The 25994-nt window shown below is 37.5% G+C and overlaps 2 protein-coding genes across 18 annotated transcripts in view; one reads left to right on the forward strand and one right to left on the reverse strand.

The window, feature by feature from the left end:
• LOC308189518 (vasoactive intestinal polypeptide receptor 1-like) overlaps window positions 1-10984 on the forward strand; it is a 39333-nt gene extending 28349 nt beyond the window's left edge. For both annotated transcript variants that reach the window (XM_080579601.1, XM_080579602.1), the window contains exon 13: window positions 762-10984. In XM_080579601.1, the coding sequence (XP_080435727.1) occupies window positions 762-950 (189 nt within the window). In that variant the 3' untranslated portion in view covers window positions 951-10984. The remainder of the gene's footprint in view (window positions 1-761) is intronic.
• Window positions 8214-25994, reverse strand: part of ADCYAP1R1 (ADCYAP receptor type I) — a 345195-nt gene continuing 327414 nt past the window's right edge. For 9 of the 16 annotated variants that reach the window (XM_080579596.1, XM_080579593.1, XM_080579592.1 and 6 more), the window contains 4 exons: window positions 23080-23163; window positions 17887-18016; window positions 17642-17683; window positions 8214-16167 (listed from right to left, as the gene is read on the reverse strand). In XM_080579596.1, the coding sequence (XP_080435722.1) occupies window positions 15958-16167; window positions 17642-17683; window positions 17887-18016; window positions 23080-23163 (466 nt within the window). In that variant the 3' untranslated portion in view covers window positions 8214-15957. The remainder of the gene's footprint in view (window positions 16168-17641; window positions 17684-17886; window positions 18017-23079; window positions 23164-25994) is intronic. The other 7 variants (XM_080579587.1, XM_080579599.1, XM_080579588.1 and 4 more) reach the window with 5 other exon arrangements.

Below are 25994 nucleotides of genomic sequence, written 5' to 3' on the forward strand. Positions count from 1 at the left end.
TTTCCCTTTCCCTTTCCCTTTCCCTTTCCCTTTCCCTTTCCCTTTCCCTTTCCCTTTCCCTTTCCCTTTCCCTTTCCCTTTCCCTTTCCCTTTCCCTTTCCCTTTTCCCCTTTCCCTTTTCCAGCACAGCCTGTATGATTTCATCAGTTTTACTCAAGCACTTCCTTTCCTGTTTTTGCCGCATTCTTAGAATTTGGATAAAATCCCTATAGTACATTTTACAGAGCTTTACCATTTTAAAAACAACTTCCCACAGAAAGAAGGAGATTTGTCTGGATTTCCCTGTATAAACAGTGTAATGTAATGTAATATATATCCAAGTTGGTTCAGTATCTTCCCAAATCAGTAAGAGATCTGTAAGAGGGATTTCAATATGGATAAGCTGAAAGCCTGGAGAAGGACCTTGTAAGGTCTTATTATACACTGCAGGTCACAACAAGGAGGCACAGATTTGGTATGAGGAAAAATATATGTAATAATAATAATAATAAAGCAGAAATATTTATGTGGTAGAAATACAACAATAAATAAAGAAACTACAGTAGCTCACTTCCTTGTCATCCTCTGAATTCTGGAAATTGTTTATTTTTCAGTGTGAATGGGTGTATGATTTAATTCCACCTAAAAATGTGCTAAGGCTTAATCTTGATTGATTTGGGTGTATCCAGGCCTAGCAGTCACATAGAAATTTTGGCATATTTTATCTTCAATTACCACTAAGTCTTTATTTTCTGTTTGCTTTTATAATTCCTTTTCCGTAGGTTCAAAGTGAACTCAAGAAACAACTGTGCAAGTGGCAGTATCAAGAATACCTGAGCTTCACACACAAACATGGGACTATGTCCAGAGAAAACAGTCCAGTCAACTATGTTACTCAGTTATCATTGCTTGAAAAAATCAGTCCGAAAAGGAAAATGTCTGCATACCAGAATGGTGTGACTTCTGTCTGAGTTTATCTAACAGGCTGAGCTGCTGTAACCTTGTAGCATACTACCTAAAATATAGAGAGTTGGGATTCTTTATGGCTTTTCGTAGTGTCAACAGACTTCTGAGAATTTCTTGTCCTGAACATGAGCTGCTTTTCTCAACTGGTACAGATTAGTATCACAACTCCGTCTTTTTCTCTCCTCAACCACACATAATCCACTTTTTTGTTCATTGTTATTGTTGTGAAATGACAGATCTTCAGGTCTTGTGCATCATCGGGTTAGCACTCAAATCAAAGGAGCTACATTCATTTTTCCCAGGTCCAGCATGTCTGTCACATCTTTGCCAGTGTTTCCTGAAATTTCAGTTTGGAAGAGCACTATAATTAATCTTCATTTGAAAGAGTCACAGAGTGTCAAAAGCTTGTGATAATAATTAGTGATTTTTTACTAACTATTTTGAGGCAACTTCAGCTAACTTGATGGAATTATGAACTGAGAAGTGTTAAGCACCTGTCTAAGGAGAAGTAAGCTTCTTTGAAAGGAATCTCAAGGTGTTGCTAGAGTGATGCAAAAATGACTGAGTTACATTATCTGCTTGTTTTTTGTTTGATTTTTGTTGTTGTTTTTGTTTTTTTTTTTGTTTATTGTTGTTTTTGTTTTTTTTTTTTTTCATGCCTGTACAATGGAGACATTAAGTCAGGCCAGAGGACTCAAGATGGCCTTTTCTCATCCATGGGAAAACATGTAGTAGCTGAGCATTAGGAAGATTATGCACGTACAAATGAAGAACATACAGCAAACACAATGCAATATCCCAGCTGGGCTTTCTTAAACTCAGAATAATTTACAAACTGAGTCTTCTTAGTGACCAGACACTGGTCCATGTGTAGCTGGAACAGAACTTCTATTGCAATATCCTTGAAGGTTAGCTGGATCCATCAATTAAATCCACAGTTAAGCTGTGCTTTTGTGATTTTTGCTGATCTCTCTTTCAGGATGAACTCTGTGATTGCACTCTGTTGATTTCAGTCCTGCCCACCATTTCTCAGCTCATTACCACTCCAGTGAAGAATGTGTCAGAGGTCAGAAGTGAAACAGAGTATGGCCTGGTAAAACACAGCAAACTAATCCTGTACTTACATCACTTCTTTGGGCGGCCTTTCTCTTTCTTTGGGATTGAATTGGCCTCTACATCAAACTCTCCAAAAAACAGTGCATGTACACAAGGCACATGAAACATAGCTGTAGTTCATTTCAAAATGGGACCATTCCCAGAAGGACCTGCATCCAGACAGGATGCACTTCTGGAGACTATAGCCATTTAAGTACACCCTGGAATTTCTGTGAACTGGAATATCAGTTTAGCTTTAAAAAGTAGAGCTCTGGTCCCTCATTTTGTTGAACTCTTGGTTAATTATTTAAGCAAGGTGATATTTGACTTTGTGGGAACCTCTCTGTTGATTTTACGTGCATCATCTCTAGCCTTATTATTACAGCAGAGATGCATTGTCCAGGTTTCTATACACGTAATTGAGATCACTCCTTTATTGATTAGACATTTACTCCATTTGTCCCAATGAATCACATGCCCTATACAAGGTGTTATCTTGTCTATTCTGACCACCTTTTCCTTGCAAAAGTAATCCTTGCTCCTGTGTTGTGTGTTGCCTAGCATAGTGATTTGAACACATTTGTGTGATGTACATCTATAAAATGTAAGTGATAACTAAAACTGTTGTGTTTGTAATTTTTAAACGTTTTATGTCGGTTTGGATGTTTCCTTTGAGACTTTATCAAAAAATGACAGTCTTATAATTGTGTTTGTTATGGATACAGTTTTGAAGCCAATGAATATGTATGATTATGATCTCTTTACCCAAGAGGACATTTACATTACAGGAACTTCAACCTGTGGCTTGAGTTAATGCCTCACTCCTCTTTCAAGACACCATCACCAAGACACAGCTTTGTAGTAGCCTGCTTCTATAACTTTAAAAGATCATTTGTTCAGATATTTGGCTACTTATGAATGTTTTCTTGAGGAAATAATTAAACAGTGTTGAGTTATATAATATATGAAGGAATTGACAGATAATTTCCTTTCATCTATCTTTGGAGGGAACAAATTGGAGTGATCCTGCTTTTGTCTGACCTGAGAATGTTTCCTAAACAAACAAACAAACAAACAAACAAAAACAAACAAAAGACTGGCCTGAGGCTTTATGTTTTGAACATACTACCATATTTTCTCTTACACCTTTCTTCATGGTTTATTTGGTGCATATATCAGCCATCTTGTGTTACACAGCAATTTCCACTTCCCATCTGTGCCCCCAGGATGGCCCAAGTTTGACTTTAAGGCAACCTATCTCACTACGTGTCCTTTGATTTTATTACTGGGAAGCTTCTTTACTGGACCAAGGATCCAAGGAAAGGAGCAATGATGACAAAGAGTGGTGGTAGGTACATCATGAAGGATCTTTCCATCACTTATCCAGTGTTCAGCAGCATAAAATTCACAATATCCAGCAATGCCACTGTTCTTGTCAGACTTCACAAACTGTTTTGTGCCCATCTACTGTCACCATTCACACTCGGATTGCATTAACTCCTTGGATAACCACTCCTACCTTAGCCTCCTTCCAGACACCCTCATATCCCACCTCACAGTGATCCAACAAAATAGCTCAAATGTTCTCCAGCAACCTTAGCAATATGCCAGCCACCTGTTCTGCCTGGGTCTTGTCCAGAATGTCCCTGCATCCCTCCTTTATGCTTTTGACATTTCCAAGTCTTATACTTTTTAATCATTTTGATCAAGCTGTGTAAGCCGTAAGCTGGAATTGAGGGCTATATAAAGTTATTCTGCACATATAAAAACATTGTTTGCATAATTTGTATAAAGGGCACACTTGGAACAACCTGATGATGAGGTTAATAACCCTGGGGAGAGCAAAAGTTTCTTGGATAAAGATTTTGTGTGGGCACTGAGAAGGCTGCTTCATGGCACACGTAAGGACATGATGGTGTATGGAGGAAAAGGAATGTGTTAAGGATATACTGCTCCTTTCCAGGCCTTTGAAGGCAGCAAAGGCGTTGTCACAAAGGATGCCTAGAAGTGCTGTGCCGTTTGTGTGAAGGCACTGCCATCTTGTGGTACATGGTGTGTGCTGGGCATGCTGCTGCCCTGTCTGGACGTTCACAGTCAGAACAGCCATAAAGCATGCTGAAGCATTGCTCACTGTTCACAGCTATCCTAACTAGCTGAGGATCTGAGATGTACCCTCTCCCAAGTGAGATTTATATGATTACCAAGAGACATGTGCAATATACCATTTAGTATATCAGCTAGGAAAAGCTGTTTTCTCTTCCTCTAATTCTCTGTTATCTTTCACATAGTTTAACTCTCTACATATTATTTTAAAATCCATTTCTAAACTACACAAACTCGTAGAAAGATTAAAAACAATTGTTTCAGCTGTTTCTCTCGATGTTGTTGATTAGGTGATTGAAACTTCTCACTAAGAGTAGTTTGTTAACTCTTACTGTCTTTTTTTTTTTTTTCTCCCGAAAGCTTTACTGAGTGGATTCCAGATTGAAAGAAAACCCTCCAGCCTGCTCTGGCAATGCTGAACAATGCTGACCTTTCCCAAGGTTGCATATTCTATGCACAGTTGGATTTTCAGAATAGTTCAGAGAAATAGTAGAAGATATTAAACCAAACCAAACCAACCAAACAAAAAACAAGAACAACAAGAACAACAAGAACAAGAAGAACAGCAACAACAACAACAAAAAAAAAAAAAGGACTGAAAAACATGAAGTCTGATTATTTTCAGAAAAAGGCTGAACTGAGGAACTGGAGCCTGTAACATATGGTACTAGAGTATTTATGAGGGTACATACAACTTATCCTGGGATCATAGGCAGCTCTGTCACTATATGAGAGGGGTGTACAGAATGGAGATTACTCAAGTGTATCATTTAAAGCTGTTTGGTATAAACTAAGGTTGGATGTCTAAGCCAGTGAAAGTATTAGCAGTACAGTTAGTGAAATCCTTGAGCTGCACAGCTCTCCCTGAAGTAAGCACCTATATTTGGCCAACTATAGAGTTGTCTAAACATGATTAACTATTAATCTGGGGTTGGATTTTATAAACATAGTTATCAAATGTTATTGGGACATCCAAAACATCTGCGCTGTCCTGGAGATATGATTCAGGTTTTTGTATACTTACACTCATCTGGAGACCAAGCAGTACTCCATGCTGTACCTGAAATGACACTATTTAATCTAAGCAACCAATTCCTTCCCTGGGTCTTTATTATTCATAATGAAAGTTTAGCCCACACCTAGCCCACATATTCGTGCCTTCTTTTTCCCTTATTCCTACTTCATGAGATAAACTCAACCCTGTATGTAAAGTCTATTAAAGGAGTGTCGTAGCCTCCTTGTATACAGGCTACCTATGTGATTACATCAGCAGCATCTTATGACTTTCTTTTAATCTTCTAAAATGCTGTACAAAAATGACTCCCGTCCAAAAAAATCATTCTCAGGCCAAGTTATGTGAGTGGGCAATGTTGGTTAAACCCACACCCTTGTAAGGCTGAGATTAAAAACAGGTGTGAGAGGAGTCAATACCAGATAATGGGTGAGTGACTAAATCCTGAGTTGCCAAAATTGGTCAAGGCTTTTGGAAATTCAGTATTCATTTATTGCTCAACTATTGGAACAATTCAGATACAATTTGATGACTCTGTTCCACTAGAAACAAGTTGCCAGAAACAGTGTTTTGGTAAAGTTAGAGACCCTACTTGTAAGTCTTGATGATATTGGTTTAAAAGTTGTGTTAAAATCCATTTGAACTAAGTGAGAATTTTTTGAGGTTGTTCTCTTTGGTATTTTGACAGATCTAGTAAATGAAAGTTTCTCAGTGTCTGATTCTTGTAGCAAATGTGTTAGTGTGGTACTGCGTCTTTAAAGTTATGGATATTTACCACAAGACTTTTACAGAAAGATGAAATACATTTGTATGCGCCTTTTCTTTCTCTGTTTCTTAACTACAAAAGAAGCCTAAAACATCTGCTCAGACTAGACATGTAACCTTTAGAAATAAAGTCCTTTCCAGATTCCCTCTTCCACATTTGCTAAACTCCCTGTTTAGTAGGACAGTGACTGATGCAGCTCTTCAGCATGTGGTAGAAAGGGCGGACGCATCATCTGCATCATCTTACAACCAAAATAAGGGGTTGATGCTGGCCCAGCTCACCTAGTAAATCCCCAAGTGGATTGTCACAAAGATATTCACAGCGATACAGAAAAATAATATCCCACACATCTGCACTGGGGACTCCCCTGACCTGACCATGGACCCATATACTGAGTTTACGTAGCAAGGTTTTGGTAGTGGGAGGCTGCAGGTGTGGCCTGTGAGAAGAATCCAAAGGCTGCCCCATTTTATATAAGGGCCATTTTCAGCCATCTCCAAAGGGACCCACCGCTGGCCAGAGCTGAGCCAGTAAGTGATACTGTTAGTGCCTCTGGGAGAGCAGATTTAAGGAAGGGAAACAAACAAACAAACAAACTGCTGCACAACAGCAGCTGGGAGAGTGAGGAGTGAGAAGCAGCCCTACAGCCCCCAAGGTGAGTGCAGCAGGAGGGCAGGAGGTGCTCCAGGCACACAGCACAATTCCCCTGCGGCCCGTGGAGAGGCCCCTGGTGGAGCAGGCTGTCCCCCTGCAGCCCACGGGTCCCACACGGAGCAGATCTCCACGCTGCAGCCCGTGGAGGAGCCCCCGGTGGAGCAGGTGGATGTGGCCTGGAGGAGGCTGCGGCCCACGGAGAGCCCCCGCAGGAGCAGGCCCCGGGCCGGAGCTGCAGCCCGTGGAGAGGAGCCCCCGCAGGAGCAGGGGGTCTGGGGGGAGCTGCCGCCCGTGGGGGACCCGTGCTGGAGCAGTTTGCTCCTGGGGGACGGACCCCGTGGTACGGAGCCGTGTGGGAGCAGGTCTTGAAGAGCTGCTGCCTGTGGGCAGCCCCCGCAGGCTCAGTTGGGGAAGGACGGCATCCCGTGGGAGGGACCCCGCGTGGACCGTGAGGGAGCGGCGGAGACGAAGAAGCGTCAGGGACTGACTGCAGCCCCCATTTCTTTGTGCTGCTCATGGGGAGGAAGGAGAAGAGGGTGGATGAGGGGGAAGGTGTTTTTGGTTTGTCTTTTTTTCTTGTTGATTCTCACCGCTCTAGCTTGTTAGTAATAGGTAATAAATTTTGTTAATCTCCCTATGCTGAGTCTGTTTTGCCTGTGACGATAACTTGAGTGATCTCCCTGTCCTTATCTCAGGCCTTGACCCTTTGCATCGTATTTTCTCCCCCTTTCCCTCTGAGGAGGGGGAGTGAGAGAGTGGTTGTGGTGGAGCTCAGCTGTCCAGCTGGGTAAAACCACCACAGCCCAGCGTCCCATTTCACCCCAGTTCCTATAGTAACACTATAGGATGCTGATCTCCAGCTCCACCACATCCCTGCCCCACCACTGGTCCTGTTGAAATAGGCTGACATCATGACCTCGTCTCGGACCTGTTGTGCACCTACCTTGTCACCATGATCTTGCCTAATGATCCATGATCACACATCCATGGGGGACAAAGAGTTACAGAAGCTGAAGCTGAGGAAAAAGATGGGAGAAGACTCATAAATAGATCATCTAGCGCAGAGTCCTCTGTAATAATAGGGTGAATGTCCATGATCTTTTAAAAATGACCCTGACAAAAATCTTGAGGCTTGCTTTGACTGGAAAAGAAATGAAACCCGAAAGCGTGTCAGATATGATAGAGACCAGTGGTTTTCCAGCTTTGCCAAATGGCAATGCTTTTGTTTGAGAAAAAACAATTTTTCTTTTCCTCTTTAGATTCCTTAGAAATAATCCACAGGCCCAAAAGCACCTGTGGATTAAAGTTTAGAACAACAGGTGTTATTAGTTACAAGAGAGTGTGTTGCTTTGTTGCATTATTTTTATTTTTTGACAATATCAGACTATATTCACTCTTGATACTTATGTGGTGGGCTAAACACCTTCTTAGCATTACTCTGCTGATTGATGGTGAAGGACAAATGTGCATGGCCCACTAATAGCAAAGACTTCATGCCTCATTACTCCAGGACTGACTTTGCCAAGTATAATTCAGGGACTCCTTTCCATGAGTAAGCTAATGTTTTTAAGCCCCCCCAGACTCCATCCCGACTGTTTGGATAGAAATATGCTACCCTGTAACTTCACAGACAAAAAGTTCTCTTTGTTGTCATTTTATATCAGAATGGACTTATACAAAATGGTAATACATTTTTTGTGTCATCTACAGCAGTCTACATGTTAAAAACAATTTCTTAGAACACAAAAATTGTTACAAAGCAGCAATTGATGTATGTTTTTCCACCTCATAACAAAGCTGAATAACCTCAGATCCCATTATTAGTTAAACCAGTTTTGACCAAAAAAAGCCCAGTATTAGAACCAACAGGCCAGGCCAGTAGGTTTGTACCTTGACACAGTCAAAAGCCAAAATACAGCTTTCCATATGATAACTTGGTATATCTCTTCTCAGAGCTATAGCATGTTGCATCACCGCTAAATGGACAAAAAGAAGGGAATGAGAATGAACACATAAACTATTAGTTTTTACAGATTACACTGCTACATGAAGGCCTCTTCAGACTTTTCTGCAAGGACACACTCCATTGGAAAAGGCATATCCAGAAGTTTGTAGTTTCAGACACTAAAGAGTGTCATATCACACAACATCATATCACAGAGTAATTCTTTACGTGGATGAATTCCCCAGAAGAAAACCAATGGGAAATTGTGATATTAATCATAAGAAAGTGAAATGACCATGAAGTTTAAAGCATTTTTTTTAAGCTCTGCTGGTGTGTTTCCATACACAAAGTACAATGTGTATTTAGCTGAACTTTACTCTTTAGTACAGATGTGCATGGAGCTTAACATCGGAGCATCATTAACTATTCCTTCATGCTCCATATCTTCCCAACTTTACTCTTAAATGCAATTCTGAACAGGTTGTATGTTTCTGACTCCTAAAAGCAGAGGATAAAATGCTAACTTTTTTTCACTGCGTGTGTACCACGTACCATGGTTTGTTTCTAGACAGAGAAGTGGTTATCACACGTACACAATCTGGTGGAGAGAACAAGACCTCCTGAAAACTGCACTCAGTGAGAGCTACCAAGCCTTTATCAGGCACGCATCTCCCCCAAATCTGCTTGATAGCATCCAACAGAAGCCAACCTCAAGATTTTCAAGAGCGTTATTCCTCACCATACAGGAAACAGAATAACAGTGACTAAGCACAGATCCTAGGGGAAAGACATATAGACTTTCACAGTACAGATATCAGTCTCTGATCTGGTCAGACTTCCTGGTGGAAAGAAACAGATACTTGCAAGGTATGAATCATGTCACCCTTTAGTAGACATCAAATATATGTTTGATGCTCTTACTCTAAAATCTCTCATTTCTCTCTGGTGGCTACAGCCAGAACAACTTGATCAGAGGAAGACTACTTCACTGTCAGTGGTGACGTGGATGTCATAAGCTACCTTAGTGACATAAGATCTTTCCCAGGACTTTCCTATGAGCCAGAATCCTTAATGCTGAAAATGCTTGATGTTGAAAGGGACACAGATGTGTAATATAGCCTAACTGAGGTTTCAGCACCTCTGGAGCCTGTCTAAACAGCTTTGCAGTTATAGCTATGGAGATATAGTTGTTTTTTTTTTGTTGTTGTTGTTGTTTTTTGGTTTTGTTTTGTTTTTTTTTCTTTCACAGAATCTCTTATAAGCCCTAATTAAAACCCAAAGATCTAGGTTTTAGGACATACTTTGGAAATCAGGTAAAATCAGATATTTGGTTGTATCTTTGCATTATGTACACCTCTAAAGTTGTTCCACCTCAGGAATCCAACAGACATCACTCTCACATAGACATAGTCTAGCTACCCAAATGTAGATAAGCTTAGTTTATCTCAGTGAGTGAGTTTATTTCAGGTTCCTGGAAATCCACACAGAGATCACAGATATCACATAGGAGCTATAAGAGACACCGATCTTGTCTGACAGCTGGAAGTCAAGCAGGATCCCATGTATCCTGCTCTAATTGTCTTTACTACTTTATCTTGCTTCCCTTAGAACTTCCAGGCTATAACAGATCTCCTAGGGTCACATTTATTTTTCTGCAGCACCAGGTAGAAGATGATTTTAAATATCCAACATTTCTCTGGAAGCTTTGATCATAAGAGCAAATCCCTAGATAAAAAAAATAAATGTGAAATCACATAATCAAACTAGGGTGGACAATTTTATTTTGTTGAGCTTTCTAGGTAGATCCACTGTATTTGGAAACTGTAAAGATTAACTTTGATATTTGGATCCTGTACTTTGTTGTGTAAGAGTTCACAGAACTTCGCAGCAGCAGCGAAATCACAGTTTGCGTGTTTATGTTGATGCTGAGGACACAGCGACTTCTCTTGGTGTACAGCACTCGTTCCACCTGCATTTTCTCAAACCAGTCATTCACTATGAAAAGACTACAAAGAGACCTGGTTACACTTCTCTTTCATCCCGGCCTTACTGCAATACACAGATACTCCCCAAGATTAGAGTTAGTTAACCGTGGCCATGCTCTCCTCACCAGCTCCTCTCCACCACTGCTTGTGGATGCTGGATGGGAGGCATTGAGGAGTTAATCAACGATTGAATGGACCTGTCTATGTACAGAACGCTGAGAAACTAATACAGACAAGAAGATTGTCCTGGGAAAATACATAATAATAAATACATAATAATAACTCACCAGCAGCTTTTCGCAGCTGTTTTTCAACTTTTTTTTTTTTTGGGGGGTCTGTGGGAGACTTCACACAAAAAAAAGCCCTTCAGAAACCTTGCACACATTTATAGTTATATACAATGTATTAATTTAGTTTCCTTAATTATCTTCCATGGACACTTCATAAATAGTTTATGGGCTCTGAAGTCTCCACTGACCACAGGTTAAAAAACACTGACATAAACAATTATCTCTGAAGCACTACTGAAAAATAATTTAAACCAAGAAGGTAAACAAAGTCAATTAAATGTTTGTTTGTTTGTTTGTTTTAATAAATTATAATTTTGCATTTCTTTCATTGCCACTGTTTATTAAAGTCACTATAGAATTATTTTCTCTTTCCTGCACTGTCTTTAATTTCTATGCCTAATTTCTGGCAGGGCTGGTCTGGAATGGTAATAAATTTAGGTACCTGCATGGTTCACAGGCCAAGCTTTGAACTTTGAAGTCAGTCAGGATTTAGTAGCAGTCAGATGCATGAACCTAACAAACTGACACAATTAGTATATTTTTGCCCATTAAATGGGGATTTTATGCAATATCTTGTCTGAATCAGTTTCCTACCCTTCTGGAAATAGCAGAAATGCAGCTCCTCTTACAAAATTGTAACTGAAACTACAAAAGGAGAAGATTGAGAAAGTGTCTGACTTTATATTTGACTGAAAACGAAAGTGCTCAAAAACTAAATTTCATTTGTACCCTTTCAAGAACTAGAATTTTTTCTATTAGCTTTTTTTTATTGTTAGTTTTCTTTTGCAAGCTGCTTGGCATGTCACGTCTGTTTAATTTTCCTGCTGTACTCAATCTCTTTCCTTCATTTGTGTTAGCCTTGTGGTTGCCATACTTGGTTCTTTTTGTTGGAATGATGAACAGCTGCTGAAAAGGTGGAACACGATACCAAACAAAGTGTCTGAATTTAACTTTCAGTTTAACTGTTCTCATCTCTCTCCCTTCCCCCAACATCCCATTTTAACACCTGGTTTTCAAATATAAGTACTTAAATGAAGCAGAGCAAGCTGGGCATATTTCTACAAAATAAAAACACACACAACTGAACACAATACAGGTGAAGGTAAAAACATTTGAGGTCACCAGGCAACAATGAAACAACCCTTGTCCTTCTGAAATATATATCTTAGTTTTCATTTGGCGATGTTAATAGTTCTGTCATACCAATAATCCACATCAAAAAGTCAATAATAAAACAGTAGTTAGGTACAGTAAATACTCACAAAAGATGCAGTACAGTAGGTTTTTGAACACTTACAAGAAAAAAAAGATAAGAAAATTAGATTAGAAATACATTATGCACATGGTAGAAAAGATGGCTCAAGGAGCACTTCACACTTTTGTTTTCCTTTTAATTACACAGTTTTAATAACATAGTCTTTCTAGCTCCAAAATATATTTCACAGTGAAAAATCAAACAAAGCACTATTACACCGAATTGATATTTACACACACCTAGAAGCAAACCACTTTTTGGTTTCTTCCATCCTGAAACAAATAGAAATGACAGCCACTGTGAGTGGTGGCCATGCATGTCCAGTATCTTCAGCTTACATTCAACATAAAGATTTCTGAGACAGTTATTTGTGCGATGGCATCAGAATCTGTTTTAGTTTACTATATACACCTGAAATCTGATCTTTCCAGTAACACTGAGAAAGTCAGAATGACTAAGGAAAAAAAAAAACAAAAACCAAAAAAACAAAACAAAAAAAAAAACACAACAACTTTGCAAGTGTGTCAGCACTCACAATAAAAAAAAATAATAGAAGGGGTTCCTTGTATAATATAACATATATTAGATATGTAGAGATATACCATTTCTTCTAGTAAATTCAGTGCTGGTGAAAGGTACTGTAGACTTCAATTTGTCCATTGAACAGTAAACACATGGACTGCAAAAGTAGAAATTTCCCCTTCAATGCCCTCTAACTTGCCTTGCTCCAGAGCATTGTCTCTGGAGTATACGGGGCAAGTCCATGTCTTCATGACTATTTAGTCCTTAGCCTCTCTTGCTGAGAATGCCTAAAAATAGTATTAATAATACTGTGCTGAGGCACAAATCCAGAACCAAAGTGAAGTGGCTTTGTTCTAACAATAACAATGGTTTTCTGTATTGATTCTAACACAGCTGAGGACCTGGTCTCTACAGGGCATGATTGGAGGGTAGTTTTGGTGTTGTGGACACTTGCCCATGAGGCACTGGAAAAAGATCCACCAACTCAAATTGCAGAGCACTGTAAGACAGCTGGGAAAACAACAGAATGTGAAAGTAAGCTTAGAAAAAGCCTTGACCAAAAAAAAGATCCAAACATCTTCTTGCTCTGGACTGAAACATGGCATAAAGTCTCCAACCAGAGGCAGTTAATCAACACTTTTTTTTTTTTTCCCCCAAAGGTTCTAATTTATTAATGCTTGAAAATTGGCTACCACCTATTCATGCAAAATATACTTTTAGATTTTTTTAATAATACACTTACAGTATTGTTAATATAATACCTTGTGAAAGCCCATACTACAGAAAATACAAAACTAAATGATATCTGTTCATCTAATATTAGATAATTTCATTTAAAAAAAGGTTTAAGCATTCATTTACCTGATAGATCTGACTTTCCTCATCTCCCTCTGTCTTTCTGGTCTGCAAATAGTATGGTTCCTTGGAAAACTTTATAAAATAGCTTTTACCAACATCTAATGAGATAAGAAATTCTAATCTATCAGTTAAAAATACTTCAGTGATTTTTGCAGAGTCTGGAAGAGGGGGACAAATTCTGCTCTCAGAGCAGTAAACCAGTGCTGAAGACTTGCAAACAAGGTGTCTGGATCATGTAACTCCCATTTAAGGTACTGTAGTATAATTTGAGTGATATAAACCTTTTTGCTGGTCCTCTGTACAAGGGTAGATTTAACCTGACTGGGGCATAAGTGTCTCATATGAGCACGATCCTGTATGATATGAAATCAATCTTAACATTTCCCTCTGTTTAGAGTGATTTTTACATTCATTTACACTGCTACAACCGAGAGCAGAGTATGTCCCATAAAGCACTACGTAAAAGTTAAGTATTACAATTAATACTTCTTTCACAACTTTCTGACCCTTTTTCCTTTTAAAAATAAGGAAACTAGTGTTATTTTAAAAAATTTATACCTAAAATGACATTTTTTTTCCTAAACTAACAAAAACCAGTGAAATTAAAAGCTCGGCTGACACTAAAATTCTGAATCATTCACTTTTCTTTTTCCTTTTTTTTTTTTTTTTTAATTTATGATCAAGTCAACTAACAACAAAGAACAAGCCTGAATTTTAAATTTCCTGGTTACTATTAGTTTCAGTTCATAGCTTCACATTTAGAATGTCATTTTCATATTTTTTTTAATATATGCACACACATACACACACATACATATATATTTTTAGATATATATATATGTATATCAGTTCATAAATCCAAAATGAAGTGAGAGCTAGTATGATCATCAAAGCCTTTATGTATAAAGACTTTTAAAAATTGACATCATTGACATTTGACTGAAGTAGATGTGTACCAGTCGTGGCTTTAACTACAAGGCAAGGTTGGAAAGAATGTTTTAGTTTCTTTCAAAAAACCAACCAACCAACCAAACAAAAAAAACCACAACACCAAAACCAAACCAAACCAAACCAAAACCAACCAACCAAACAAAACCAGTAAGAACATCAGTATTTAATCAAAAGGATTATCCAAAGAGAGAGAAAAACACCAGGTGTGGGAAGTCATCCAAAGTCTTTATCTTTTCCTTCTATAGCATCTTATTGTTCAGTTTGGTTGCTCACCAAATGCAGCTGACTTTTACTTTCCAAAGCGATCATGCCAGATCTCTCCTGTGCCTCTTGCTCTGGCAGGGAAGAGTCATAATACACAGAAGTCAACCAGGTTGCAAAGGCACCACATTGTATATGACAGCACTACCCCAAAACATGCTGTGTTTGGGCACAGGTGCAGGAGGTTCAAGGTTATCTGGAGGGAAACACCATCTTGGAACTGACTTTTGCTTTTAAGGTGGGAAGGAGGAGACAGTTATTTCTATTATTCAAAGAATCCAATCAATCAATCAACTCCCAATCAATCAATGCCAAAAATATAGATATATCTTAACTACATGGCCCTTTTAGAAAATTCACAGCTTAGCTAGAACATAAAGCATTCTCAGAAGTGTCCCTGGGTATGGCAAAACACAGCTGATCCCATCTCTATTGCCTGGCGTCCCCCAGCTGACTGATGATAGCTATGCAGCTTCATATTGGCACAGCATTTTCTTTAAGTCCACTGGTACATTTGACTAAATTCAACCATGAAGTTAATTTCCTGGAGTTCTTCCTGAACCTGCTGGTATGATCAACCCATGTTAGCTCCATCCTAAGACTCAAAAAAGAAACACTGGAAATTCACATGCCAAAAGACAGGGACAGGATAAGATACGTTTGACAAGTATAAAAAAAAATAAATCCAAAACAAAATGAAAACCAAATTGAAAAATTACAGTGTTCATGTCCATTCACAGATTAGTATCGGTTTGGCAACCAAGAATCACAACTGCACAGCAATTACTTGTTACTTTTGACTGACAACAGATTACTTGCAGATGCTCTGAAATGTAAATCATTGAGCAGGTGGGCTTGGCCTATTTTTAACTTTTAAATATTTTCCATCAATGGCCTTGAGTACAGTTGTGTATTTACAGTGATTTTTAAAAAGTTATATATATACACTTCATTTGCTTTTTCACCTCTACAACCATCAAAGACATTTTGGAGGAAAGGAAAGGAAAAAGGGAAGGAAAAATGAAGGGAAGGGAAGAAAAAGGAAAGGAAAGGAAAGGAAAGGAAAGGAAAGGAAAGGAAAGGAAAGGAAAGGAAAGGAAAGGAAAGGAAAGGAAAGGAAAGGAAAGGAAAGGAAAGGAAAGGAAAGGAAAGGAAAGGAAAGGAAAGGAAAGGAAAGGAAAGGAAAGGAAAGGAAAGGAAAGGAAAGGAAAGGAAAGGAAAGGAAAGGAAACCTATACCACCAGCAAAACTATGTTTATTTGTTTTCTTTTTAAAGGGGTGGTTTTTGGTTTGCTTGTTTATTGATTTGTTTTCCTTAGCTGCTCATGTCGCTAGATTCTCCGCATTTATGCTGGACATCCGAATCTGAGAGCTGCTCTTGCTCAGAATGGAGAGTTGTGTCCCCCCGTTCACTCCGCTGCTCGCTAGAGAAGGATGACGATGTTTGAAATCCACAGCAAAATACCGGTTGACTTTCCAGCTCCTCCATTTTCTCTTTATTTCTGATTGCACCTTTAGGGAGAAACTTCAAAAGGTCATTTTTTATGTACTTAGCCGCTCGAGGACATGCTGACAAATTATCAAGCTTAGAAAAAAATAAAAAGGAAAAAAAAAAGCCAGAACAATTTTAATGGCAATAAAAACTCCTTACTTCATCTGAGGTGACTTCTGTGTGTATGAAGAATGCCAGGCATGCAGTGGGAACAACAGCCTGGATTCAGTGTCTCTGACTACAGATAACTTAGGATCAGCCCAGAGAAAACTTCGCCTTCTGCTTTCAGCTCACCTCTCAGTAGACAACAGTTCTTGCATCCATGTACATCTATGACACCTTCCTTTCCCATGACCTTTTCTCATGGGCAGAGTAAATCACCCATAGCAAAGCAATACCTGGTCAGAAGTCCAATTAGAAAATGAACAACGATGAAGTTTTCCCTGTTTTCACTGTTACAGTTGTCGTGCTTAAAAATACTATAGAACGACATTGGCCAATATAAACTAGTGTAACCCCACTGAATGAAACCAAGATAGAGTGTTTGGGGTATGATTCATCAATTCATCTTTTTTATTATTTATTTATTTATTTGGATAGTCAGAAGTTAGAAGTTTAAGTGAGGAACTAATCTTTTTATAGTCGGGTTAACAGACATCTGTGGAAGATTCATTTAACCTGTACCCACTGTTGAGTACGACAGAGAACCTTATAGAAGTTTGGTTTTTTTTTGGTGTGTTTTGTTTTTGTTTTTGTTTTCCCTCTAGGTTAACAGCCCACAGTTACCCCAGTTATTTGTTGAGTATTTCAACACTTACGCACACTTGAATGTCATTCTACAACTTTAATCTTTCCTAGGCCTTCAATATTGAGTAGAACTGTATTAAAGATAAGAGTGATCTTACTTTACTACTGAAAGCAGTAAAAAACTATATTAAAACTACATTATCCTGTACTTGCAGGTAAAGGATTTGTCAGGTGACACAAAGTTGCCCAATCTTCATCTTGTGAGAAGTCTGAGTGATTTACTAACTTGGCCTGACTGGTCAGGATTCATTCCTCATAGTACTGGACACTCAAATAAAATTCCTAAATTAGGAACCTTCTTTCTTATGGATATTTTTATAGTTAATCAGATGATACAGGTAACTGCAGAGAATGAGTCAGATTAGCTAAGGTCTGAGTCTCTCCTTCAAGGTGTTTCTCTCTCTGTTGACTCCAGAAGGACTCCTGGGAAACGAGTCACTTAACAAAATAATTACCTCTGTTAGGGAACATTAATCTGAGCCATCACTCGTGGCAAGGCCAATGTTTTGTTTTGATAAAGACATCACACATCCTCCTTCTTTTGTTGAGATATTGTGAAATTCAGACTAAGGTATTAGGAAATATGTAGATGATGAGTTACAGGGAGAAATTAGAATAACAGTTAGTCCTACAAGGAAATGGGATGGGGATGGAAATTGGAATGGTGAGGGTGAGGGAGGGTAAATATTAAAGGTCTTACCTCCCCGTTCAAGAAACAATAGAGAACAGCAACAACAAAACCCTAGGTAAACAGGAGAGAAAAAAAAATCCTTCAGGAAATGCTGGAAAACAGATGGAGTTTAATAAATAAACAAAACCCCAAATCTTTATACACAAAGCATATACATTAATGAATAAACACATGGTCTGAGAACTGTGCGTGCATAGTCATTATAATGAATAGAGATTTCTTTTTAACAAAAGCAGAATTCACTATATAATCACCTGGAAAGATCCCAGTCCCAATTCAAACACTAGTCTCTCCCGCTTACTGACATTTTCAGGAGAAAAAGCAAACACCGTGTAGTGAATTCCAAACAAGGGGATAAGCAGTAGCGTAGAGCGAGCCAGTCTCCTGTTGTAATAGAGTGAAAGAACTTTAATGCAGCCTTGTAATAAACAATTTGTGCTTTAATTAAAGAAGAAAACACAGAATCTATTTTGTTGCTTCCCTTTCAGGAAGTACATATACTATATAATTAAACATACAAATATACAACATCCCCATTTGTTCCCTAACAGTAATTTTAAACACACTGTAGTTTGCTTCAGTTTCTTCATATTAGAACAATTATAACACATTAGTAATACATTATACTCTGTACTGTTATTTTGATTTATATTATTATAAACATTTTTTTTTTTCCTACATTGCCAAATGTGAGAAAGGTAATCTTGGCATGGGATGCAAACTGCTACCATAAAACAATTATAAACCTCTCAAATAATTGCTTAATTCCCGTGGAGGGTTTGTTCTGAGGAAAAAATGTTACTGATTTTCTTAAATAAGTTAAGGAAATATGGAGGACATGGATAGAGGACAAGGAAATCTATAAAACCATAAAGACCTTTGGAGGAGCTCCATGCTGTTTTTAAATTCAAATTTTCAGTCTCCTTATATCTATGCAGAATATTGCAGACTGGTTTGAATTGGCTTATTACGTGCTCTATAATATCCTTAAAATTATGTGGTTTTCTTACTGAAAATGAAGACTTTTTTAATATCTCCAAGAACGCTTTGAACATATACTGTTCAAATGGGACATCAGCACATTTCTAATGTCCCTCTATCATACTTTGTGCGCTAGTGGTGATAAACACAACACAGACTTTGCCTTGAGATGATACTAAACGCACACGATTCATTAGTCAGGTGCAGACTAAATCTCAAGTCTTTGTGAAAGACCCCAAAAATCACAGAGCATAGTTGTTGCAAAATATCAGGTTAGACACTGGCCAAAAGTATTTTAACTAGAGAAAGAAGAAAACCTTGAAATGGGTTGATAAAGAGAGTACAAAATCTTCATCTTTGGTGACCTATAAAATAAGTAAGTTATACAGGAGTGACCCAGTACAATGGATTAAGAAGTTTCAAGGTCTCTTCTAGTCCTTTTTCTCTATGAGTATGCAATCAGACTAATGAAAAGGAATGCAAATAAGTAGAAAAGATTATAGAATAATGCTATCTCCATAAAAAATAAAGTTTCTAAAGAATTTAACAGTGTCTTCAACTACCAATAGGATACAAAGAAATCAAATGAAGATTGTAAACAGAAGAAATAAGTATCATTTCTAAAGTTCTGTTATGCTTTTTATTCAGGTTTAATGTCAATAACAATCAAATGATAAATGCTATTTTGATTCAAATATTATTGTGAATTAGTATGGTGTATCTCACTGCAGTCATAGGGGATTACTTCTGGGAAAGATGAAGAATTTTCTCTATAGCCATTTTTCTGGCATTAATTATATTTAATTAATCATTACATTAGTTTGTAAGATCTTGAAATATAATGTCATCATCAACTTATTTGAGATGTTGTCTTTAGTAGTGTCATAGGAGTCATGAAGAAAATACATGAAATGTAAGACGTAGCACATCCTGAAATTTCTATATGATTAAGATCAGTAGAGAGGCAAATAAGATTTTAATAGGAAGAAGAACTTAAGCTATTACTAATGGCTGCGCAGATGATGATGAACTGTGTTTTTCTGAAAATATTAGGAAGAAAGACAAAGCAGCAGCTGTGAGACTGATATGTATATGTGCAGTGGTGAAATGAAGATGTTAAAGATAAAAATATAGTGAAATTCTCAGGAGTGCAACATGGAGGATGCCATGCACAACAAGGCCATCCTCTTTTTTTTCCCCACACTCTTTCAGATAAAGGAACATGGGGGACAGATCCAAGTGTTTCGAGGATAGTAATCACTCAATGAGTTTTAAACAGACTATTTGGAAGAAGTATATTCTCCAGAGGTGTAGAAAAAACCTTGCTTACATTCCAATAGGTAAAGGAATATTTCAAGTTTACTTACAAAAAAAAAAAAAAAAAGAAAAAAAATGTAAAACAATAATAATAATAAAATTTAAAAGTGTGTATATATATATACACACACACACACATATATATATATATAAGAGGCTGGCATTCCATTTTCCATCTGTCATTTTCCTTAAAAACAGCTACAGAATAGTAGCTTAATTCCAATAGTATGGAATGCACATTCCAATAGAATATGAACTTTCCATAAAGTCAGTCCAAAAAGACACAGGTAATGGTGTCTCTTATTTTCCTTGTTTCTGAATGTGTTTCCTTAACCAAGTGAAGTTATAGAAAGACATCCTTACAATAAATGTAACAGAAAGTAGAAAGGTCATCTAACTTTGACCTGTCTCTGGAGCAACCATGTCTATTTTGCCATTGCACATCCACACTTACACAGGGGACTCCTGAAATGTCTGTGCATATTACATGGGACACAACCAGGCTTGAACTGGAAATGAAAATACACATCATATTGCATTGTTGAATAGAATTCCAAGCAATTTCTACTAAATGTTCTAGTGTGATCATATTCTGCATTTTAAAACATGATTCTAGAAGACAAATTTATGCTATTAGCTAAACAAATGCAGTAACTACTGCTCAAATGAAATAGAGAGAGAAAGTGAGAGAGAGATGCTGTTACAGGCAACAAGCACCGAGTTCTAAATGGTTTAAATAGGTTCTTCCAGCTTCTTTGAATGTGACAGCAAAGATATATCTCTAGATTCACAATCTGCAGATATAACTGTAAGAAAATCTGCTCTGGATATGTGAGGATATTATTTTCAGAAAATGAAGGCAGCCATCAAAAAACATGGGTCTTCTACACCAGGTGGCATGAAGCTCAAGAAGTGATTGAGGAAATTTGTGGTTGTCACTCTTTTTTTTTTTTTTTTTTTTTTCTGTCTTTGAGATAGAGGTGAAAACCATAGCTTAGAGCTTACTCTCCCTTTAGTTCCAGATATCCCCACTGAAATAGTGTCTTGAACCTTTTCTCCTGGGACTATAGCTGCTTCTATTGGACTAACTGCAGAGTTGTGTAGCTCAAAAAAAAAAAGTGAATTTACATACAACTTGACAGATTTTATAGCACTGTGCTATTAAGGTAAGGACAAAATACACAATAACTTGTACTCTGGAAAACAGTTTGTTGCCTTGTGCTTAGAGACTTTTATCATTCAACTTTTTGGAGACTATCACAGACTGTCAAATGATGCAAAAGACCTTCAAAACCACAGGCTTTGAGGAAAGTAGTTATGTTTTCTCTTTATTGTCAATAAAGAGTAACAGGCACTTATGTATGAAGATGAATTGTCTCTCCCTAAGTCCTTTAAATATCATCTCCATGTTTCACTATTGACTGTAAAGGGGATTTAGACTAGGTTTGTGACATAAATTGTGATAAAAGACTTGTGAAGTTTAGATCAGAGGAATTCCATCTCTTTGGTCCTAACTCGGTGATGAATATGTGCAAAAGGTTTTAATGACAATATTTCAAATAGAAAGATATACAGCAAACCATGAAGATAAAGGATGTCACCATCGGTAACATGTTTATTAGATCTCCTGTTTAATAAACCAGAGAATCTATTTTATATGAAGGATGCTAACATGTTAACCTGACTTTTGTGAATGTCTGTAGTCTCTCTGACAGGTATATATCTTATCTGGAAGCTTAAATAGGTCTGTAGGACTTTGGAAGACTTGAGGCAAGACCTAGACACAATAATTGATTATGTCTTTATTTTCCCATGTGTAAATCACGTCTTCAGACTAACAGCTTGAAAAGCAGTGGAGGCTTACTGAGATTTTCATTTCTGGCACAAAAAGTACAGTTTAATTTTTTTGGGGGGGGAGAAGTGTATAATTTTTATGGCCTCCTGTTTAGGCTGAACTCTCCCTGCCATTGACTAAGTAGAGAATTCCACCTTTGGCAGCTGTCAGTCCTCCGTCTTTGAGAAGTACAGCACTTAATATGAAGTTTGTTTCCCTGCAAAGGCCCAACATGAACTCTATATTGCATCAGGGTATAGGTTAAGAGGAGAACCTCATATTTAAAAGTATCTTCTCCTAAATGTACATCCTAGTTTTGCCACTACTTTTCTTAGACTTCAGGCTTCTTACCATGCAGAAAATGGACCTGCTGCTAGTCTCTATTCTTTCCACCTGTTTTTGCATGACATCTGTCTGTTGACTGAATCTTTTGAGCATTGTCAGTGATCTATTTTTTAAATACCTTGAGGAGATGTAGAATCACGAACAGGGGAAGCTTATATTCATGCTTAAAATGGGTTTTGTTAGTAAAAAGACATAGCAAAATACAGAGCTGTAAGTTACTAAACAATTTGTTTTCCTTAATGATGTCAGCAAATACTATTCTTCAGCAAAATGCTGTACTTGTGGATCAGTGCAGCCGGAGATCCCTGAGAGTGTTGATTTGCACTCATAAGCCTGCTATAAAATTAAAGGGGATGTTCATCAGAAAGTATAGAGTATAAGATTTCTGAAAGGTACATGTCTCATCTAAACGAATCCCGTGGGCTTCTTGCACAAGTAACAGAGAGTGAGATGCACTGTGAGAACAATATCAGTTCTTGTCTCTAAACAAAAAGACAAATTTTTCCTCATCCCTTCATGTATACTTTTCCTCATCCCTTCATGTATACGGACAAACCTCACTCAATTCAACAGACTTGTACACCAACTGAATGTCCAATTCGCTCAATCCTGCCCTACCCTACCCCTACTGTTATAGCAAACTTTCAGGTGAAACATTTCCTCTCAGGATGACCAGAGAACACCACTTTGTTTTATAATAAAGAGTAGCTATTAATAGTTTCTACAGAGACACTATCCAAAACCATAAATAGCATCAGTGATAATTAAAAAATTTCAAAAAAAAAAAAAAGCCTTTAAATCCTTGACCAAGGTGCATCAGCAAAAGCACAGAACAACAAAAAATTCTACATGCAACGAGAACTAAATGTATGCTTGCTCTTCCGTTACTACCCCTCTGCTAATATTAAATCATTTACTTGCAACATGCTTCATACAAACACAGTAATGTTACAGGATCGCGTACACTTACAGGGTAATGGTTGATAGTTCTGACATCTTGCAAGAGTGCTGGTTAGCCCTCTTAGGCTTACAGTAGCATTTCTGAACGCAGCTGCTAAATATGACAAGATTAGCATTTTTTTCAGCATATTGTGAACAGGCCAAGGTAGGTCACTTTCAACACATTTCATGAGACACGTCACAAAGATGGAAAGCGGACATGACAGAATGAAGTTACAACACAAATCAGCCGCTTGACTGAAGCAAAAATAAAGAAATAAAAATAAAATGCATTGGGTGTCACTGGCAACTGGGATGTGTCAATTCACAGACAAACCAAAGATCAAACAACCTGGAGGCAGGCGGGCAGTTTTACGCATCCAAAATACACATGACTTTTGCAGCCTGGTAGTGTACAGAGGGTAACAGAACAATATACTAAATGAAAGTTGACTGCACACTTGTGGAGAACAATTAAATAGTAACATAAACTTGTAGGATGGAAATTAATCTAAGGTGAAGTTGGATCAGATGTTCTTCATTTTCATGTGTAAGTACCCAAGGTGGTGTAAATCCCTTCTTTCTAATGAAGATTACTACTAAGGACACCAAAGCACTTTGCCCAGTTTCCTTGATGCATGAAAAAGGGAGTTCAGTATAGAAACTAAGTCTCAATGCTAATTTAGAGATACATGTTATTTTTTGTCCAGCACACTAAGACCTGTGGGGTTGTATAAGCAGCAGGCTCGTGTGTTAGACCAGAACTGTGATCCCTACATGTTGTACTCTAGAAGGAGCAATAGAGAATGGGAAGTGTATATTTAAAATTAACATCACAGAGGCTAATCCAAATCAGCTGTTAAGAACTGTAATCTTGAAACAGCATGGGAAAGAATTTTGAAGGATCTGAGGGATAGATATATTGTATCTGCTGTGTCAGACCTAAAAAAAATAAACCATGAGAATTAAAAATAGGAATTTGTTGTTGAGGTATATGGGGGGGGGGGGGGGGGATTTCTGTTTGATTTTTGTTTTGTTTTGTTTTCAACACATGGTTATTTTGGTGGAATTCACCTCAGTGAAGCTTGGATATTTACAATACTGATGTCTAAGTAAACTGGACATGAATTGGTCCATTGGGAATCATCAGAGGGATGGTCAAGTGAGAAGTACATACTTGTTGGTCAGGGTATATCTGATCTATTTTAGATGTCCACTTTAGGACGGGTTGAATAGAAAACTCCAATAACTATCCTGACTAAATCTTTGTTGACTCTAAAGGATACTCTGATTTTTTTTTAATTATTTTTTTTAAAGCAATTGCCTGGAAAACGAATCAAAAGTTGCTTCTGTTTCTCTGCTAATATGCATGGTGTATGATTTGTGTTCATCTATTCATAGATGGAAGAAACACTTCATAACTTTAACAGTATAATAAAGTAAGTTGAAAACAGATTAAATTTCTCCCTACTGTTAACACTTTTAAGCCAATCCCATTTAATGGGATTGCCTTTTTTTTTTTTTTCCTAGTGGGGTAATCAAAAACTTACATTTCTGTTAGAGACTATAGAGACTATAGCTTAAGAGCTGGAAAAATTACAGTGTCGTGGAATGCAAACATCCAGCAGATAGAAAAAAAAAACGTTTCAACTTGCAAAAAGAAAAAAATCTCTTTTCTTGTATGAAGTTGAAGTAAATATGAAAATGACTGTTCCTTTTACAGAATCATTTCTGTGATAAAATTTTGCACTACCTCTGTCTTTTACAGAACTGAGTTGTGCTTTAATTGATATTTAATACTGATTAAAAACAGGGATGAAGGTTTTAGAGAACTTCAGAGAAAGCTCCTTTTTACAGTGGCTGAGACTTTCAAAAGTGACTGGATTTTGAGTGTCTCATTCTTGGATCACCTGAGTTGAAACAGCAGAAAATTATCAGAACTTTTACCACAAGAGGGCTGCCCAGCTTGTGCTGAAAAACAGTGATTATGAAGGCATTTTAAGGTACATAATCTAAAAATGAACTATCTAAAAATCAATAATCACTTTTAAAAATCTTAGTTATGGGGTGTAGTAGCAGCTTGTCTTCACTGACATGCTTGATGTTGCACAGGTAATCTGGAAAAAAAAATCTTCACTGATTATAACTCGTTCCTTTACTGATTATGCCCTGTATTATTTGGCAAGGACTGACTTTCATTATAGTGTGTAGAACTAATATGACAGCATTTGTTTTTCTGATGTAATTATCAAAAAGGTAAGACTTGTTCTAAAAAAAAAAAATATCTAAGAAATAACCGCTACTCTACAGTGAATGAGGGTAGGCTCATACATTGCCTTATGATGGAAAACTTTAGCATTTCTGAGGAAAATGTTGGTATTTTAGCAGGCTGTTAACATTTTTCTGCCATCATATCTAATTTACCTAATCATCTCCCTGATATTAGATATTTTAAAGTCACTTAAAATCTTCAGAATACAGGATTGACAGGAGTTTTCTTCCTTTTTCTTTTCACGTTGCTATTATTATCATTATTTATTAATTTATTTTCAAGCAAAGTTGAAACATCAATACAAAGAAATGGAGAAAGAGAGAAAAGACAGAGGAGGCACGAATCAGACAGAAATGAAAAGGAGGAAAAATAACTAAATAAGAGAAAAATAATATAAATGAGATTATGGATATCAAAACATTACGTGAATTAGGGCAGAAGCCTCAGATTTCTGTAGGCACACAAAATGGAACTGGGCACATCTAACTATATGCATCTAAGAAGAATTTAAACTGAACTATCATCTTTAACTCACTCAATCATGGAAAGAAACAGGCACTTCCAGAGGTTGGTCTAATCTATGCAACAGAGGCATCTAGGACATACGGGATGCATTGTCTTATGGAGAGGTGCCCTGGTCTCTCAGTTTGACCATAGACAACAACTAGACTGCT

This window comes from Anser brachyrhynchus (assembly GCF_964034855.1).
Source record: "Anser brachyrhynchus genome assembly, chromosome: 2".
Classification (NCBI taxonomy): Eukaryota; Metazoa; Chordata; class Aves; order Anseriformes; family Anatidae; genus Anser; species Anser brachyrhynchus.